The sequence below is a fragment of the Zalophus californianus genome, chromosome 5 (genome assembly GCF_009762305.2).
Source record: "Zalophus californianus isolate mZalCal1 chromosome 5, mZalCal1.pri.v2, whole genome shotgun sequence".
NCBI classification, from domain to species: domain Eukaryota; kingdom Metazoa; phylum Chordata; class Mammalia; order Carnivora; family Otariidae; genus Zalophus; species Zalophus californianus.
This window is the reverse complement of record NC_045599.1, coordinates 118,572,120-118,593,356: the sequence shown is the minus strand read 5'-3', so window position 1 is coordinate 118,593,356 and position 21,237 is coordinate 118,572,120. Positions and strand designations below refer to the sequence as shown.

Below are 21,237 nucleotides of genomic sequence, written 5' to 3'. Positions count from 1 at the left end.
CCAGCAAGATAGTTATTGCTTTATTCAAATTAGACAATTCAGTATTCCCACATATTCTCACCTCTGGGCCTTTGCACATTTAATCCTGTCTGCCAGGAGTCTTCTTGAAATTAGGGCTTTTCTCTGGGAGACATTTGCCTCACAGTGACTATCTCTGCCTGCTGATTTCCCCTGCATTCTTCAAGGCCCATTTCAAATGGTTTCCAATGATCTGACTAAGCAAATGCAAGTTACATTCAGTAATTCTTATCCATTGGGCATTCTTGTCAGATTAGTGGATCCCTGGTGACCAAGCTTCTGCCCCGTGAAAGTGCATAATAGTGTATTTATGTCTTATGATATGGAAGGGGCAGAAATACAATACAGCAAAACACTTGAAAGTGAACTTCAGGGAGTACATTCAAATGAAAATTCAAACATTTCTAAAAAATTAAGTCAATAGATCAATCAGAAAAGAAAAATGGTAGAAAATGCAACTCTACTTTAGAGCTATTACAAGAAGCTGTCAGATGAGCTATAAATGATAAATGTAAGCGGCAAAGAATTACATGAAGTATTGCTGAGAACCAATTTTTACCACTTTGTACAGTCCTGAAACCATGAATATTAACTATAAAGATATGGGAAATTTTAGCCTATCACATAGAATATTGTTACAGAAAGTATCACTGAGTGAAAAGGGATACCATATCTCCCAGTGGGATATATTAAAATACAAAGATTGGTTGAAAGTCAGTGGTATGAGAGATTTAGATTGGCAAAATTCTATTTTTCACTTTTGTTAAATTAACAGCCTCAAACTCCTTCCCGTTACCTGTCCTGATCTTTGTTACAGTACTTAGTTAACGTAAGAAAATTTTTTCTCAGCTGAAAATGTAAAGCATCATCATTCTGCCAGGAGCCTGATTTGTTAGCAGCTCAAGTGGCAACATGGAGCTAACCCAAGGGCTACTGCACTGCTGTTTTTCTAGGAGAAAATCTTGAAGATAGTCTCAGTCGTAGGATCTCCTTGGCCTGAGAACATTTGGCAGTATTACCACTTTAACATACCAGAGTACATTAAATTCAGCTCCTGGGAAGCAAAAAGTATATGGTATAGCAGAATTGGAAATCTTTCTGACTAATTAAGGAACCATGTGGGAGTTGTGCTCATGGCATTCTCATTTGTAAAGGAAGGAAGAAAGCTTTTACGAATAAGGAAGAAAAGCAAGTGAAACATTTTGCTGAATGCACATGGATTTTAGAGCTACATCTCCCCCCCACAAAATGTTCCCAGTCAAAATGAAGGCATCAAGCCATTTTTATTTTAAGCATTGGGTCAATTTGACATTCCAAGGTCCAGATAATTATAACTTCAAAGCCTCTTAGCTTTTCTGAAGACAAATACTATCATAGCTTACAAAATCAGTCAATCAAATTAGCAGCTCAACTGACTAAATTTCTTGATAATGAAGATAGGTTGAAAAGCAGGATGTAACTGTTCTTCTTTTCTTTTTAACTGAATAACAGAATTACCTACAAACTATGTAGTCACTACTACAAATTGTTCCTCTTTGCTCTAGTCATAGTTTGTTTTTGTTTTTTTTTTTAAGACTCAGAATTACATGACAGCAGTAATAAACTCTCCCATCCATCTGTTTGAGATAATGGGTTCCATCATGTCGTAAAGGAGAACACAATCCTGATCAACACAGAAACTAAGAAATTGCGTCATCCCTGATGAAAGGCACTTAGGTAATATACCTTTCATTTACAGAGAAATAAATCTCAGAATTCCAGAGGGGAAAGCATATTGAAAATTAAGTTTTTATCTATGTTAAGCTAAATACATACGTATAATACATAAGCAAGTACTTGCTATAATATGTGAGGCAGTATCTTTATAATATGTTTGTATACAAGTAAGTAAATAACATGACAAATATTTTTTAAAGATGTGCTCATGTATGCTCAAGTGGCAGCATTCAGAAAAGTTCAAATTATGAACTGTTAGTTCTATTTATGTTAGAATACAGTCCAGACCTATAAACATTCTAAATCCTCACTGTCCCATCTGAGTACTGTTGTGTCCTCAGCATCATAATATCAAGGTTTCTGTGTGCAGGGCTGAATGACACAATAGCTGAGACACAGGTGTTCCCAATATGGTGCTTATACTCTCCTGACAGATAAAATATACACAATAAATAGGTTACTATAGGTTGAGATGATCAGAGATGTCACAGCCCTCCAAAGGGAAGTGCAGAACCTACGTAAACAGTGAAAGGGGTAAAAATATATAAAAGGGTAGGACAAAGGGTGTAGCAAGTCACACTCATTTGGTTTGTTGAAAGAACAATAATTATTTGGCCGGAAATGAGGTTTGGTTGAGAGATCTGCAAGAGTTTAAAAGTTGATTTGGCATCATTCTTCCTCTACTCAAATTATTTTTGAAGTGCATATTACCAAGAAAATGTCTATATTAACCATAATAACTTTATCTAACTGATGTGAAATCTGCTTTATGGCAAATGAGATTTGAGTGGATTGAAAATGAGAGCAGTCTTGGCACTTAGCTTTTTGTCTCTGGTCATACCATTAGCTTATACAAATTTGGAAGATTAGACTGATTAGAAAAGAAAAAAAAAAGATTTCTATGGAATAAGAAATGTATGTGACAGTCCTGATTATAGTTCTTCATTTACAAGGAAAGAATAAGGATCGATGGATTTTTAACTAAAACCAAGAAAAAATATTTGCCTGGAATGACTAGATTTAGAATATTATGTCTTAGGTATGATTACACAAAACTATATAACGTGATATAGTTTCATACAGGATTACTTAAAACTCACTTCTATGATTGAGAGACTACTTATATTAAACCGTACCTTCTTTTTCCAAAGGGCCTTTAATGAACATCATATAAACTCTTGCAGAGATGAAGAAAATCTTATCATTGTTCTTTTGGGTAAATTTAGCTTTTAAATTTCTTATCATTATTAAATTGAGAATATGACATTTAAAAAATTTTATAGAACATAATCAATATTTAAAGCCTGGAGTAGCACTGGCTCACTGCCTTGCGCTCTACCATTAGAAAGCACAGTATATTTAAAAAAAAAATCATTCCTGCACCTGTCTTGGATTTATACACTCTGCTTCCTGGATTCAGGAAGCTATTCAATGTATAAAGGTATTTCAATTTGATAATTCCCTCATATAATTAAAGTGATTTTTTGGTCATATTCAAACTTCACATTAAAAATCTCTCACGGCTTTCTGCTCATGGTTGCCGCTGAGTAAGCATCATTGAAGTCTCCCCTCCCACTGCTGCCATGTCTAAGTCAGAGTCTCCCAAAAAGCCTGAGTAGCTGTGGAAGCTCTTCGTCAGAGGGTATAAAACAACTGATGAGAGTCTCAGGGGCCATTTTGAACAATGGGGAATGCTTACGGACTGTGTGGTAATGAGAGATCCAAACACCAAGAGCTCCAGAGGCTTTGGGTTTGTCACGTATGCCACTGTGGAGGAGGTGGATGCAGCCATGAACGCCAGGCCACACAAGGTGGATGGAAGAGTTGTGGAACCAAAGAGGGCTGTCTCAAGAGAAGATCCTCAAAGACCTGGTGCCCATTTAACTGTGAAAAAGATTTTTGTTGGTGGCATGAAAGGAGACACTGAAGAACACCATCTAAGATATTGTTTTGAACAGTACAGGAAAATTGAATTGATTGAAATCATGACTTGACCGAGGCAGTGGCACAAAGAAAGTCTTTATTTTTGTAACATTTGATGACCATGACTCTGTACACAAGACGACAGTCTTGTGTCTGTACAAAGATGCCACACTGTGAATGGCCACAACTGTGAGGTAAGGAAAGCCCTATGCAAGAGAAAGCAAAGGGGTCGAAGTGGTTCCAGAAACTTTGGTGGTGGTCATGGAGGTTTTGATGGGAATGACAACTTTGGTCGTGGAGGAAACTTCAGTGGGCGAGGGGGCTTTGGTGGCTTATTGAGGTGGTGGCAGATATGGTGGCAGTGGGGATACCTATAATGGATTTGGTAATGATGGAAGCAGCTCTGGAGCACCTTTGGAGGTGGCAGAAGCTATGATGATTTTGGCAATTACAACAATCAATCTTCAAATTTTGGAGCCATGAAAGGAGGAAATTTTTGGAGGCAGAAGCTCTGGCCCCCCATGGTGATGGAGGCCAATACTTTGCCAAACCAGGAAACCAAGGTGGTTATAGTGGTTCCAGCAGCAGCAGTAGTTACAGCAGTGGCAGAAGGTTTTCATTACTGCCAGGAAACAAAGCTTAGCAAGAGAGGAGAGCCAGAGAAATGACAAGGAAGCTACAGGTTACAACAGATTTGTGAACTCGGCCAAGCACAGTGGTGGCAGGGCCTAGCTGCTACAAAGAAGACATGTTTCAGATGGAGCCAAGGAGTGGGCTCTCAGCTTGGGGTTGCCATAAACCGTCATCCATGACACAGTTGGGCCACTGCCCCTCCAGCAGGGACCCAACAAGCAGCAGATCCAGGGAGACTCCCCTTCCTCCCCCGGGAGGAGTGGCATGGGAGCACACCGCAGGGATCTGCTGGGTTTGGAGACTCCATACGGGGTCATGTGTCAGAGATAGAAACTCTCAGTCATGGGCTGGGTGAGCACGGAGTGCTGCCGGAGACCAGGGAGATGGGAGTGATTGACTGCTTTTCCTGGGGGCTCACTGAGGAGTGGGGCCCCGAGTACTCATATGTATGGGCAAACAACTCAAGGACTGTATTTGTGACTAATTGTATAACAGCTTATTTTAGTTTCTGTTCTATGGAAAGTATAAAGCATCCCAACAAAGGGTTTTAATGCAGATTTTTTTTTTCTTTTTTGCACCCATGCTGTTGGCCGCTAAATGTAATAGTCTTCACTGAATAAATGTGTCTTTAAAAAAAAAAAACCTTTCATGTACATCAAGTATACCAAGGTGAGTGGGAAATTTCTTATTCTAAATTCAGTATGAATTTAGAATTGTGTTAAAATTCTTGCTTATTACAGAGGGAAACTGCACACCTAAAAACTGCTATTACCATAATTATATGACAGGAAAGAGAATGACAAGTCTAAAAATAGTAGTAGGTTCCCCAGGGCTGCCCAAGTATAAGAACTAAGTTGCAGTAGTACAAAGACACAGGATGATCAAAAACAGTTTCATTTCCTGAAGATGAGATAAACTGCAGACATACCTAGAAAAGAGAGGAACCACCCAAGGTCAGTTAAAAAAATGGAATACTCACTTTGGGGAGTTTGTCTAGAAAGATATTTTCCAAAGTGCACTCTAATCAATTAAAATACATGGGGGTTTGGCATGGAGGGCAAACACAATAAGTTAAATGTTCAGGGTGCACACACTTATCCAAAGAAACCACACTTTGATACATATTTTCAATCAACATTTCCAAACTTACTTGGCCAGGGAACAATTATATATACCACTGGCCCTTGAAATAAAGTGGGAGTTAAGGGTGCTGACCCCCTAGCACAGTCGAAAATCTGCATATAACTCTGACTCCGCTAGAACTTAACTACTAACAGCCTATATAAAGTGGTCTCTCGTATACTGGTTTACAATTGTAAATGGTAATCCAAGGATCACGACTCCTGGAGGTATCAAAGCGCCACAGAGGTGGAGAGGGTAGAGTGAGAATTTTCCTGATGGGATTACTGAGCAGATTTCTTCAGAGAGAGTGACTGTTCTGCTATGAGTCCCTTACCCAGCCCCCTATACCTTCTAACACTTGACCTGGGGGTACAGCTTCAAGAAAATCACTTGGGGATCTCGGAACTAAGGTCACATAGTTGGGAGGCATGGATCTGGGGTTTGAATCACATATGAGAACACATAAATAACTTGTGGACAGGGTCTGATGCCTGCCAAGGAATTGGAGAAGGCTGGACACAGGCTCCTCATTGCTTTGGTGGTGGAGGCAGCTGAGTACTGAGGGATGGGTTAAGAGAGGGATGCAGAGGTGCCTTTCTGTGGACCAGATCTGAGCCATACAGCGGAGACAGCATTACATCTTGGGTCCTGTCCAAGAGTACCACCTGGCTGAGCAAGAAGCCCAGAGCAGAAAGAGATTGGAGATAACTACTCAATTTACAGGGCCTCATCTAGGGAAGTGCAGGAGAGAGACTCGATGGGTGTTACCTGAAGAGCCCAAAGGATCTCATAAAGGAAGTGTCAGCCTTAATCATCTGCCATACCCACCAAAGGACACTTGTAGCAGGAGATTAGAACTTCCTCTTCCCTTCCTTTTCCTCCCTCCTTGTGTCTTCTCCCTGATGACAAACAGCAGCTCCTCGTAGGCTTATGACAGGAGAGAGAAGAGAGCCTCTGGAATATGTCTACTTTCTTCATTTCTGGCTTCTAGCCCCAAAAAGTTCTGGGGGAGGGATTTTATTTGTTCAGAAAGGATGACCTTCTCTAAATAAACTTAAAGTGACAACTGAAAACAAAAAATATTATTGCTTTTGGCTATTTCTGAAGTTGAGCTTACTCAGTCTACCGGTTATAGAAAGTTTGAAGCTTGCTAGTAATTCAGAGCAGAGCATCAGGAGAGGCACATTTTAAATGCCACCTGTCTCACATTATAAAGTCTCCATATCTGACAGAAGGGCAAAATGTTGCTGTCTGAAATGTCATAGAACACAAAACACGATGACCCATGAAATCAGCAACATACATTGTGATTCAAGTCAGAGTTTAATCTGCAATGCTACACTGGATCATTGCAATTTTTTTGTTAAGAGAGAAGATGATGATGATGATTATGTTGATGATGATAATACTCTAGCCCTGTCAGATTATTATCATTGGTAAATTGTGTAGGTAAGGATCTCATAATCAGAGGACCGACTGTGACTCCTTAGGATGATAGAACAACTTCAGGTTGGGAGACCCCAAATGAACAGATGTTCCCTAGTAAGGCAGAATTAAATGACTCAGATTCCAGACATACACAGTGGGCCAGATGACTTGCAGGAGACAAGTGCAGTAGACTAGATTAGATTAATACTTTCACTGGAGCCCAGCAGTATGGCGAGTGATGGAGAGACAATAGAGTGTTATGTCTAGGTGTGAATTCTGGGTCCAATTTTACTGATCAATGAGAATGGCAGAACTCCAGTGCTAGGGGAATACAGCACATAGAATTCATGGCTTTTTCCCCCCTGATTCTTTAGTCTTCCAAAGTTAATTTTTTTAATTTTCTTTTTTTTTGAATTTTTCTTTTTTCCCCTTTTTAACCATCTTACCAATGCCTTTTTTTAAAAATCTTTTTTATTTTTCATTTTTAGAGTCATATTCTATCCCTTCATAGTAGTTAACCTTATTTTTGGTATACATTAAGTTATTCTCTTAACTTAAGGGATACAGTTTCTTCTAACAGACCGAAATATACCCTAAATTTCTAGTGTATAGCTTTGTTCTAGTCTCTTGCCTGATCACATTCTCTCCCTTTTTTTTAAATTTCTCTTCTTTCTTTTCTCAACCAACTTCTTATCTTATCAATTCTTTTTATAAAATCTTTTATAATTTTCATCTTTACAGTCATATTCCATCCCTTCATCATATACCCTTATTTTTGTACATATATAAGCTTTTCTTTCCTTAAAATTTTAGGAGGCAGTTTCTTCTAACAGAACAAAATACACCCAAAATCTAATGTGTGGCACTGATCTATGCACCAGCCAGATCATATTTGATCATATTCTGTTTTTTTTGTTGGTTTGTTTCTATCTTTTTCTTTTTCTTTTCTTTTCTTTTTTCTATCTTTCTTTCCCTTTCTTTTCCCCTGGTAACAGGTCTCTTCTGATTTGTTTAGTGTATATTTTCTGGAGACATTGTTACCCTGTTAGCATTTTGTGCTTTCATTCATCTGTTCTCCTCTGGACAAAATGAAAAGATGGGAAAAAAATCACCTCAACAAAAAGAACAAGAGGCAGTACTGACTGCCAGGAACCTAATCAATATGGAAATTAGTAAGATGTCAGAAATAGAGTTCAGAACGACGATTTTAAAGATACTAGCTGGGCTTGAAAAAGCATGGAAGATATTAGAGAAACCCTTTCTGGAGAAACAAAAGAACGAAAATCTAACCAGTTGAAATCAAAAAGGCTATTGATGAGGTGCAATAAAAAAATGGAGGCTCTAACTGCTAGGATAAATGAGGCAGAAAAGAGAATTAGTGATATAGAAGACCAAATGATTGAAAATAAAGAAGCTGAGAAAAAGAGAGATAAACAACTACTGGATAATCAGGGCAGAATTCGAGAGATAAGTGATACAATAAGATGAAACAATATTAGAATAGTTGGGATCCCAGAAGAAGAAGAAAGAGAGAGAGGGGCAGAAGGTATATTGGAGCAAATTATAGCAGAGAACTTCCCTAATTTTGGGGAAAGAAACAGGCATCAAAATCCAGGAGGCACAGAGAACCCCTCTCAAAATCAATAAAAATAGGTCAACACCCTAACATCTAATAGTAAAAGTTATGAGTCTCAGAGACAAAGAGAAAATCCTGAAAGCAGCTTGGGAGAAGAGATATGTACCCTACAATGGTAGAAACATTAGATTGGCAACAGACCTATCCACAGAGACCTGGCAGGCCAGAAAGGACTGGCATGATATCTTCAGAGCACTAAATGAGAAAAATATGCAGCCAAGAATACTATATCCAGCTAGGCTGTCATTGAAAATAGAAGGAGAGATAAAAAGCTTCCAGAACAAACAAAAACTAAAGGAATTTGCAAATACAAAACTAGCCCTACAAGAAATACTGAAAGGGTTCCTCTAAGAAAAGAGAGAGGCTAAAAGCAACATAGACCAGAAAGGAACACAGATAATATACAGTTCTTCATTTCATTCATGATTTTATTTATTTGGGTCATTTCTCTTTTCTTTTTGATAAGTCTGGCCAGGGGTTTATCAATCTTGTTAATTCTTTCAAAGAACAGTCACCTTACAGGCAATACAATGGCACTAAATTCATATCTTTCCATAGTTATCCTGAATGTAAATGGGCTCAATGCCCCAATCAAAAGACACAGGCTATCAGATTGGATTAAAAACCAAGACCCATCAATATGCTGTCTGCAAGAGACTCATTTTAGACCCAAAGACACCCCCAGATTGAAAGTGAGGGGGTGGAAAACCATTTACCATGCTAATGGACACCAAAAGAAAGCTGGGGTGGCAATCCTTATTTCAGACAAATTAGATTTTAAACCAAAGACTGTAATAAGAGATGAGGACGGACACTAAATCCTACTTAAAGAGTCTATCCAACAAGAAGACCTAACAATTGTAAATATCTACGCCCCTAACATGGGGGCAGCCAATTATATAAACCAATTAATAACAAAAGCAAAGAAACACATTGACAACAATACAATAATAGTGGGGGACTTTAAACCCCCCCCACTGAAATGGACAGATCATCTAAGCAAAAGATCAACAAGGAAATAAAGACTTTAAATGACACATTGGACCAAATGGACTTCACAGACATATTCAGAACATTCCATACCAAAGCAACAGAATACACAGTCTTCTCTAGTACCCATGGAACATTCTGCAGAATAGATCATATCCTAGGTCACAAATCAGGTCTCAACCAATACCAAAAGATTGGGATCATTACCTGCGTATTTTCAGACCACAATGCTTTGAAACTAGCACTCAATCACAAGAGAAAAGTCGGAAAGAACTCAAATACATGGAGGCTAAAGAGCATCCCACTAAAGAATGAATGGGTCAACCAGGAAATTAAAGAAGAATTCAAAAAATTCATGGAAATCAATGAAAATGAAAACACAACTGTTCAAACTCTTTGGGATACAGCAAAGGCAGTCCTGAGAGGAAAGTATGTAGCAATACAAGCCTTTCTCAAGAAACAAGAAAGGTCTCAAATACACAACCTAACCCTACACCTAAAGGCGCTGGAGAAAGAACAGCAAATAAAGCCTAAACCCAGCAGGAGAAGGGAAATAATAAAGATCAGAGCAGAAATCAATGAAATAGAAACCAAAAGAACAGTGGAAGAGATCAACGAAACTAGGAGCTGGTTCTTTGAAAGAATTAACAAGATTGATAAACCCCTGGCCAGACTTATCAAAAAGAAAAGAGAAATGACCCAAATAAATAAAATCATGAATGAAAGAGGAGAGATCACAAACAACACCAAAGAAATACAAACAACTATAAGAACATATTATGAGCAACTCTATGCCAGCAAATTAGATAATCTGGAAGAAATGAATGCATTCCTAGAGATGTATCAACTACCAAAACTGAATCAGGAAGAAATAGAAAACCTGAACAGACCTATAACCACTAAGGAATTGAAGCAGTCATCAAAAATCTCCCAACAAACAAAAGCCCAGGGCCAGATGGCTTCCCAGGGAATTCTACCAAACATTTAAAGAAGAATTAATACCTATTCTTCTGAAACTGTTCCAAAAAATAGAAATAGAAGGAAAACTTCCAAACTTGTTCTATGAGGCCACCATTCCCTTGATCCCCAAACCACACAGAGACTCCATCAAAAAGGAGAATTATAGACTAATATCCCTGATGAACATGGATGCAAAAATTCTCACCAAAATACTAACCAATAGGATCCAACAGTACATTAAAAGGATTATTCACCACCACCAAGTGGGATTTACCCTGGGCTGCAAGGTTGGTTCAACATCTGCAAATCAATCAATGTGATACAATACATTAATAAAAGAAAGAACAAGAACCATATGATCCTCTCAAGAGAAGCAGAAAAAGCATTTGACAAAGTTCAGCATCCTTTCTTGATCAAAACTCTTCAGAGTATAGGGATAGAGGGTACATACCTCAATATCATAAAAGCCATCTATGAAAAACCCACAGCAAATGTCATTCTCAGTGGGGAAAAACTGAGAGCTTTCTTCTAAGGTCAGGAACACGGCAGGGATGTCCACTATCACCACTGCTATTCAACACAGTACTAGAAGTCCTAGCCACAGCAATCAGACAACAAAAATAAATAAAAGGCATCCAAATCGGCAAAGAAGAAGTCAAACTCTCACCCTTTGCAGATGATATGATACTTTATGTGGAAAACCCAAAAGACTCCACCCCAAAACTGCTAGAACTCATACAAGAATTCAGTAAAGGGGCAGGATATAAAATCAATGCACAGGAATCAGTGACATTCCTATACACCAACAACAAGACAGAAGAAAGAAAAATTAAGGATAAAATTCCTATTTACAATTGCACCCAAACCATAAGATACCTAGGAAAAAATCTAACCAAAGAGTCAAAGAATCTGTACTCAGAAAACTATAAAATACTCATGAAAGAAATTGAGAAAGACACAAAGAAATGGAAAAACGTTCCATGCTCATGGATTGGAAGAACAAATATTGTGAAGATGTCAATGCTACCTAGAACAATCTACACATTCAATGCAATCCCCATCAAAATACCATCCACTTTTTTCAAAGAAATGGAACAAATAATCCTAAAATTTGTATGTACCCAGAAAAGACCCCGAATAGCCAGAGGAATGTTGAAAAAGAAAAGCAAAGCTGGCGGCATCACAATTCCAGACTTCAAGCTCTATTACAAAGCTGTAATCATCAAGACTGTATGGTACTGGTACAAAAACAGACAGATCAATGGAACAGAATAGAGAGCCCAGAAATAGACCCTCAACTCTATGATCAACTAATCTTCGACAAAGCAGGAAAGAATGTCCAATGGAATAAAGACAGTCTCTTCAACAAATGGTGTTGGGAAAATTGGACAGCCACATGCAGAAGAATGAAACTGGACCATTTCCTTACACCACACACAAAAACAGACTCAAAATGGTTGAAAGACCTAAATGTGAGACAGGAGTCCATCAAAATCCTAAAGGAGAACACAGGCAACAACCTCTTCAACCTCAGCCGCAGAAACTTCCTCCTAGAAACATTGCCAAAGGCAAGGGAAGCAAAGACAAAAATGAACTATTGGGACTTCATCAAGATAAAAAGCTTTTGCACAGCAAAAGAAACAGTCAACAAAACCAAAAGACAACCGACAGAATGGGAGAAGATATTTGCAAATGACATATCAGGTAAAGGGCTAGTATCCAAAATCTATAAAGAACTTCTTAAACTCAACACCCAAAGAACAAATAATCCAATCAAGAAATGGGCAGAAGACATGAACAGACATTTTTCCAAAGAAGACATCCAAATGGCCAACAGACACATGAAAAAGTGCTCAACATCGCTCGGCATCAGGGAAATCCAAATCAAAACCTCTATAAGATATCACCTCACACCAGTCAGAACGGCAAAAATTAACCAGTCAGGAAATGACAGATGTTGGCGGGGAGGCAGAGAAAGGGGAACCCTCCCACACTGTTGATGGGAATGTAAGCTGATGCAGCCACTCTGGAAAACAGTATGGAGGTTCCTCAAAAAGTTGAAAATAGAGCTAACCTACAACCCAAGCAATTGTACTACTGGGTATTTACCCCAAAGATACAAATGTGATCCGAAGGGGTACATGCCTCTGCAATGTCTACAATAGCCAAACTATGGAAAGAGTCAAGATGTCCATCAACAGGTGAATGGATAAAGAAGATGTGGTATATACATACAATGGAATATTAGGCAGCCATCAAAAGGAATGAAATCTTGCCATTTGCAACGACGTGGATGGAACTAGAGAGTATGATGCTGAGCGAAATAAGTCAATCAGAGAAAGACATGTATCATATGATCTCACTGATATGAGGAATTATTAACCTCAGGAAACAAACTGAGTGTTGCTGGAATGGTGGGGGGTTGGTGGGATGGGGCAGCTGGGTGATAGACATCGGGGAGTGTATGTGCTATATAAGTGCTATGAATTGTGTAAGACTGTTGAATCACAGACCTGTACCTCTGAAACAAATAATACATTATATGGTAAAAAAAAAAAAAAAAAAGAAGAAGAAGATAGTAGGAAGGGAAAAATGAAGGGGAGGAATCGGAGGGGGAGACGAACCATGAGAGACTATGGACTTTGAGAAACAAACTGAGGGTTCTAGAGGGGACGGGGGGGGTGGATGGGTTAGCCTGGTGATGGGTATTAAAGAGGGCACATACTGAATGTAGCACTGAGTGTTATACACAAACAATGAATCATGGCACACTACATCAAAAACTAATGATGTAATGTATGGTGATTAACATAACATAATAAAATTTTTAAAAAATTAAAAAAAAGGCAATATCAACTGGAAGAGAAAAAACAGTATATAAGGGAAACATATGCCTTGTTGTAGTCTTATCTTAAATCCCCATAAAGTGAGCCCAAATTCCTTTGAGTATATAATTTTCAGTCAAAGTCAACATTGTATAAAGTCTTCTCTCTCTTACTGTGTGCTTTGTTCTTTCTAACTTAATTGAAGTCTTTATTTTAAAATGTACCTCGAAGCAATTTTGGTGGTTCATCCTTTCATTACTTCAGTAATAAAATACCAACTTGCTCATTGCAATAGTTGGTGGCAGTGTAATTACATTCAAGGGAAATAAAGAATCTGGGTTCCTTTTCTCCTATTACGTGATTATAGTGTTGAAAACTTCTGTAAATAAAGCAACAACTGAAACAATCTTTGGCTATTTTGTAGGTAATTATGAGTCTAGCCTGTTATCACTCACTAGGAGAAGTATTCTAGAACTCTTTTAATCATTACTTTCAGACATCCTCTTTGGCAAGGTGTACAGCTAAACTTCTACATTAGAAATCCTTCCTTCAGTTATGAAATATTCTTATTTATCTGTTGGAAAGTTAATGATGTTTGGTCAAATATACATGTGCTGTCCGATTACCAAAGGTTTAGCCCCAGACAAAATAATTCCGCATATGAAAAAAGAATCCAATGAATATATCATTGCATATATTTACTTTTTCTCTCTCTTTTGAGAATAGTTTAGAGCAGCAATCATTTTAATTAACACATCGTGCATAAGAACGCATGATAGCAGCTGTTAATATGCATTTTTAAGACTGCAGGGTGTGGTGACTTATCTAGATAGAAGAGCAACATATGTTCAGTGAAGCATATGGATTTTAACATAAGTTATGATTATAATGCAGAGAAACACAGAGCGACATGTGCAATGGCTGCCTAGTTCCATTTAATCTCTAACATATTTTCCTAACATATACTAGAGAGGGCTGCATATTATTTTAACTGTTGAAATATGATAGAACATGATCGATGGTAATACTTTAAATCAGCTTCATGCATTCTCAAACATGTAACTATTTTTTCTGTGAATGTAAATTCAGATTTTTTAAAAAAAGGGCTATTCAGGAAAGAAATCGGTAACAAATGACAGCTACGACAAGCATCTTGAAGAAACGCAAAATATCAAAGACTGTATTTTCCTGTTTTATACGTTTTATTTCTTTATATTTTTGATAGAATGATAGTTTAGTTACCTTGAACACTATTAGTTAGATTTGCAAACTAGCTGGTTGAAGATATTAGCGATAAAACAAATTACCTTCTCTTGATACTGCCGCCTGGAGGAATCCAAAGACTGGATTAAAGCTGTGGCATGGCCGACAAACATGGCGTAGCAGGTGGCCCCAACGATCATGCTTAGCATGGTAATCCAGAGGTCCGACATGCTGACTGGGGCCTGGGCTCCATACCCGATGCACAGCATATGACTCATAGCTTTGAAGAGTGCATATGAATACTGCTTTCCCCACGAGTCATTCTGGAACCGAAGAGAAAAAAGAAAACAGGCTGAACCATCACAATAGTGGAATAAAAAGTGAATGTGACCTGTACACAAAAACATTAGAGAATGAGTATGGAGAAACATCCTTGTAATGGAACATTTACACAGATACTTCTTCATCGCTACTCAAATGACTTGATGTTTTTCAAAACTTGCTACCACTAGGAAACAGAAATAATCTACTGTTAATATGTGTGCATCCCAAACACCAGTTTTAGGTTTGTTGTTTTTAAAACAGAAATTTCTTTTGGGACAATGGTGTGACTGTCATATAAAAATGCCAAGAATGAATGCTGATGGGCTCATTCCAAAGTTTCTAGGCAATCTAGTCATTTCCTAGCAATGTATTTGCAAGCTGAGAAATACTGCAGGTAAATGTGAAGCTGATGGGCCTAAGTATAAGAATTTTTATCAAAACTACAATGTTTAGATTTTAAAAAATCCAAATCAAAATATTTGCATAGTCCTTAATTCTATATTTCTTAAATGAAAAATAAACAGACTTTGGAAATGCAGGTCTGATAAATGGAAAGATTTCCTTGAAGCCTTCTCTCAGAGTAATGTAAGTGAGAATTCAAATGTCAGGACTGATGATGGATGAATCTTGTTGGCTTTTTATAAAATAATATAATAAAATAAAATAAGCAAAATAATATCTTGGCAAACCCTCTAGACAAAAAGAAGCTGACTTCTGAGAATAGTTATTGCATGCAATTTGAGTCTTTTCAAAAATTTATTCCAAGCTCAATTCTACAAAAATAAGCTATGCAATATATCTACCCTTTGATAAAACTTAAAGGATTCTTAGGATCAATTTGTATCAAACCTCATGGCCTAAGACTTTCATAATTTATAAGGCCCTGTGCAAAATGAAAATTTGGGGCCCTTTCATTCAAAATGTAGGGACAAAAAAGTGCTGTTAAAGATAATAATACATAATTTTTTCCCTTTAAAAATATGTTATTACTTATAATAGTAATAGTGGTAGATGAGTAACAACAGAAATTTATAAATTTCAAAGAATAACATTTTTGTGTCAATTATATATAATACAATAAATAGAAAAATTGTATTATTGTGTTATATTGATTGATATATAATTTTTCTGGCTTAATTTTCTGCAAATTCATTCCTTAGGTCTTCAAAATTGATAGAATTAGCAATTTTATTTTCCAATTATAAAACTCTAAGTGACATCATTTGTTTTGGCTAATGCAAGATCATAAATTTCTGATAGTTTTTGAGAAATTTTAAGGAAGATCTTTCTGTTGATGCAACTGTTACTAGGGCTATTAAGAGTATTTTATACATTGTGACAACATTGAGATAAATTTGTGATTTAACATACAAATTTTAGTACATTAGGAGCTGATGATTCTAATGGAACAATTTTTCAATAAAGGTTTCACTGTTCATACAAATTAGTTTCATGAAAGTGACTTTTTAATTAAACTTTTTCTTTTAAGATAACTGTAGATTAACATGCAAATTATAAGAAATAATAGAGAACCCATGCACCTTTTATCTCAAATGGTAACATCCTGACAATGTTGTACAATGTTACAACCAGGAAATTGACATGGGTACAATCCACTGATCTCATTCATATTTCACCAGTTTACTGGTACTCATTTGTGTGAGTAGTTAGTTTTAAACAATTTTATCACATGTATAAGTTTGTGTATTCATCACCACAGTGAAGATACAGAACAATTCTATCACAACAAAGATCCTTTATACTGTATATTGAATTTAATGTTGAATGTAAATGTATGCATTGACATTTTAATGTTTCCTCTGACATTTCCTGTAACTCACTGAGGTTGTGCGAGAAACCAAAAGTAGCTTCATGATTTGCCTATAATCCAAAACGCCTATTTATGTATTTTATTCCTTTATTTTCAATTACAAGGAAAATTTAATTAAAAATTGTCTTCTTTGTTAATCATTGGCTCATTTAAAGTTTCATACGAAAATAGTGTTATTTTTTTCATCAAATGTGATGATCTTTACATTTAATCCGTATTTCTAGGCTGGTGGATATTTGCTTTGCAATGTTGCAGGAGTTTTCAAAACTGGACATTATAAATTGTGAAGAATTCTAATAACGCCCTGATATGCTTTATCGCAATATCCATGTGTCCTCCCTGTTTTGTAATAATTTATTGACAAAGTTAACCATCAGAGGTCCCCAAGTATTATCTTGGAATTGAGGCAGAAGATTCAATATCTGTGTAGATACTGCAGGGACGGGATCCTGGGACTGAGAGTCAGTTAATTTCTCACCAAGATTCCCGTCCCTGCTGGCCTGGGGGAGTCACTCCTGCCTCCCACAGTCACTGCTGTTGCTTTGGGGGTTGCTGTGGCCACTGGCATTCTGGCCCAGTTCTGGCTCAGCCACGTGGGGGACACAGCATTTCAGACTGCTGAGGCATGCATATGCGCCGCCCCTCACTGTCAGGCCAAGTCCTTGGCTTCTGTGTTGCCTCCTGTGCCTACAGGCCTGAACCTGTATGTGCAGAGCGGCTGCTCATGTTCATGCCCCACTGTCCCAGGGGACTTCACTTACAAAACATAACTTCATGGATAAAATTACTAGGAATGTGAAAATAGCAGCAGCTGAGCTTTATAACAAGCACAGGGTCCTCCTGGAAGTGGGTCCCTCTGCAACTATAAGGTCATTCCCCATACCCACGAAGCCACCTCTGCCTTTGTCAAATGAACTCTTAAATTACCAGGAAATTGTAAGTTATTTTAAAATATATTGAATATACATAGATCTTTTTGTTCATATTTTAACGGGGTTTTCCAAAATCAAATTTATGGATTTAAAAATAGGACATGATAAAGTTTAAAAGCCCCAACCTCATAAGCTTTGGAACTGCATGTGTCTGTGAACAAGAAATAACCAGCCCCATTTTGGTTGGCAGAGTTCATTTTCTTAAACTGAAATTCACTGTTACGTATAAAATGAGGTCATGTTGCCCCTATCTATCCATCCATCCATCCATCCATCCATACATGCATGTATGTGTGTATATACACACACACACACACGTGTAAAAATGAGATTCAGTTTTAAGAAAAGAAAACTACTCATATATTATATTATACTATGCAGATAGTATAATGAACCCATGCACAAGTTTTCATTTTGATGAATAAACAAAATTCATTCCTTATACTTTTTTTCATACACAAAAATATATAACTATTCTCATGAATAAACCGAAAGTTCCCCAAATTCTAGATGTTCCAGGAACAAGGAATGGAGTATTTGATGAACAAAGGAATGTGTTCTATAAAAATCTTGACTGTACATGTTATTTAAAATGACATTAACATTGCGGAAATTCAACTCAGTAATATACTGATATACTAAAGATGAATTCACTGCAAACCACATTGCAAAATAAGCAAAGGTTTCAATTCCTAAGATCTATTCAAATAATGGATAGAAAGAAAATAAGCTTGGCTTGTTTCTGACTGGCTTTCAATCTCTTCCGGGCTCCCTCAGGACTCTAATTCCCCTGTCATGGTGACTTCCAGACTCTAATTCCCCTGTCATGGTGACTTCCGTTCGGTACATGATAATCTTCTCATGTGCCTGGCATCTACTCATAGATTAGGGCTGGGGCCATGTCTCATTGATCATGTTAGACTCCAAACTGCATGATTCAGTGGCGACACTAAATATTTTTGGGTGAAAACACTGTTGTTGAAAAAAAGGGTGAATAAATAAATTTTGACTGTGCTCTTAAATCTAGTGCAAGATTCCTTTCCTTATACAGGGGCGTAGTCATGTTGCTTAGGCAATTTGATGGACTTAGATATAATGGGAATAATTCAAAAGTTCAATGGGGTGTCCAGTGGAGGCTGCACTTTAATTCTGTTTGTGTTGCTTATCCCTTTGTTTTTGAGGGGAAGCAGTATTTGGAGCTGGAGAAGAAAGTTTCAATTTCCCAAGGGAACGCAGTTATGTAACAGCCAAACTATTTTGTATAAAAATGTGTGTTTATGTTCATTTTCATTTATCTCCTTAGGCACACACAAAACACACACACACACACACACACACACACACACACACACACATACATCTTGGCCTTTCTTTCTACAAAAATGGATTATCTCATATATACTTCTCTGCATATAGTTTTTATCACAGGAAAGTTCCTCCAAATAATCTAGTGTTCATATAACTATGTAATAACCCATTGTTGATTATGTCATAGTTAATTTTCCCATTTTTCTATTATTTTCCAGTGTTTGCCACTACAGACTATTCTGTAATAAACAATTTTGTACATATAACCTTTATCTCTATCAAATATATTCTCAGAAGTGTGTTTATTGGGTCAAAGAATTAAGTTTTCAATTTGATTTTAAAAATATGTTGACAGACTGTTTCAAAGGCTGTAATTTCTCCAAAACCAAGTAAAATACACTTCATCATCATATTCTAGTGAGAAATAGTAACCCACTGTTACTTTTACTTACATTTCACTGGGGAATTTGAGAAAGTTTTCATATACTTATTAATCAACTGGACTTTCTCATTTCTGGTGAAATTCTTATTTTTTCTTATCAATTTGTAATACATATCTGAAGACTGGATATCAATTCTTTAACTATTTGCTTTAAATATCTATTCCTAATTTACTCTTTGCCTATTGATTTTTTAATGATATAATTTGCCACATATTTTAATTATTTTTTAAAGGTTTATTTATTTTAGAGAGAGAGAAAGACAGAGAGACAGAGAGAGAGAGAGAGAATGTATGTGAGTCGGGGGAGGGGGAGAGGGAGAGAGAGAATCTTCAAGCAAACCACCCCGCCAAGCATGAAGCCCACCATGGGGTGATCCCAGGACCCCGAAATAATGACCCAAGCTGAACCGAGAGTTGGACACTCAACCGACTGAGCCACCCAGGCGCCCCAACATTTTGATTATTTTATGTAGGAAAATAAATCTGTAATTTCCCTGTGAGCTGCTGAATTTCCTGTAAAAGTTAAAAAGATCTCCCTAAATCTGAGATTATTCATATGTAAGTATTTTGGAGATTATGTTATTTTTATATTTACTTATTTTACCTAAGAGATTTGTTTTTGTTTTTTGTGTTTTTTTTTTTTTTGGTATGTGGAACAAAGTTCACACTTTCATTCATTCTGAAAGAATTGTTTCTTGAGCCTGCATACAACTTTAATGAACTATCTGGTCCCCAGTGACATACAAATGCTTCCTTTGTTATATATTGTCTCTACATTAACATTGGGGTGTTTGTTTCTGGGCTCAATATTTTGTTCCACAAATCTATTTGACTATTTCTATGCTGGTATCATCTCAAATTACAGTGACTTTATAATCTATTTTAATATGCATGTAAAGCAAAGACCCTTCTCAATTCCAACAGAGATTCTGAGTTACCATGTGGAGAAGTTTGGGCAGGACCACGTTTTAAGGTAAAAATGTGGATACATGATGCTGGATATGGGACAGGCATGGTATCTGCGGGGAAACTATGGGTGAGAACAGTCACCAAATCCAGAAAATTCCTATCTGTCTGCCTGCCTATCTATCTATCTGAAGATAGACTGGCTCATAGATCAGCCAGTCTAAATTATAGAGAAGATACAAAACATAATAAGGAATACACTAGGAAACACAGGGATGGCCAGCACCGGAAGGATCAGAATATTTTTCAGTATAGTATGGGAAGCCTCGGAAAATTTTTCAGCAGGAAATGATAAAATCTGATCTGTGCTTTAAGGAGATTGATCAGGGAGAATTGTTGAGTAGTCGTTCTCAACTGAGGATGATTCTGTCACCCAGGGAACATTGTCAAATTTTTGGTTTTTATAACTGGAGGAAGTGCTATATTTTTTAAGATTTACTTATTTATTATTTGGGAGAGAGAGAGAGAGAGTGAAGCATGTGTGAGCAGGGGGAGGCGCAGAAGGAGAGGAAGAGAGAGAATCCCCAGCAAACCTCACGCTGAGCATGGAACCTTATGTGGGGTTCCATTTCAAGACCCTGAGATTATGACCTGAGCTGAAACCAAGAGTCCAACACTTAACTGACTGAGCCTCCAGGTGCCCCTGGAGGAAATGCTATTAATATCTAATGGGTAGAGGCTAGTGAAGCTGCTAAATGACCTCCAATTCACAGAGGAGCTCCTCCACAGCAAAGAATTATCTGGCCCAAACTGCCAGCCTTGGTGAGGTTGAGAAATCCTGGTGTGGAGAATGGATTGAACAATGACTAGATAAAGAAGTCAGTTTAAAAGCTATTATAAGTTTAAGGGCGGTGAAATGAAAACTGAAATAGCATAAAGTATAAAACAAGAACAATAATAAATAATTTTGAGAAGAGAAGGTCTATAGAATGTAGCATATTAGATTTTTATGAAATGGTAAAAGAAAAACAAAGGTAGAA

General features: G+C 37.2%; 1 protein-coding gene and 1 pseudogene across 1 annotated transcript in view; one reads left to right on the top strand and one right to left on the bottom strand.

Moving 5' to 3' along the window:
* The window catches only part of HCN1 (hyperpolarization activated cyclic nucleotide gated potassium channel 1), a 403,649-nt gene that overhangs the window by 103,833 nt on the left and 278,579 nt on the right, over positions 1-21,237 (bottom strand). The window contains exon 4 of the mRNA XM_027604233.2: positions 14,559-14,777. Coding sequence (XP_027460034.1) covers positions 14,559-14,777 — 219 coding nt within the window. The remainder of the gene's footprint in view (positions 1-14,558; positions 14,778-21,237) is intronic.
* Positions 3,318-4,267, top strand: LOC118356956 (annotated as a pseudogene).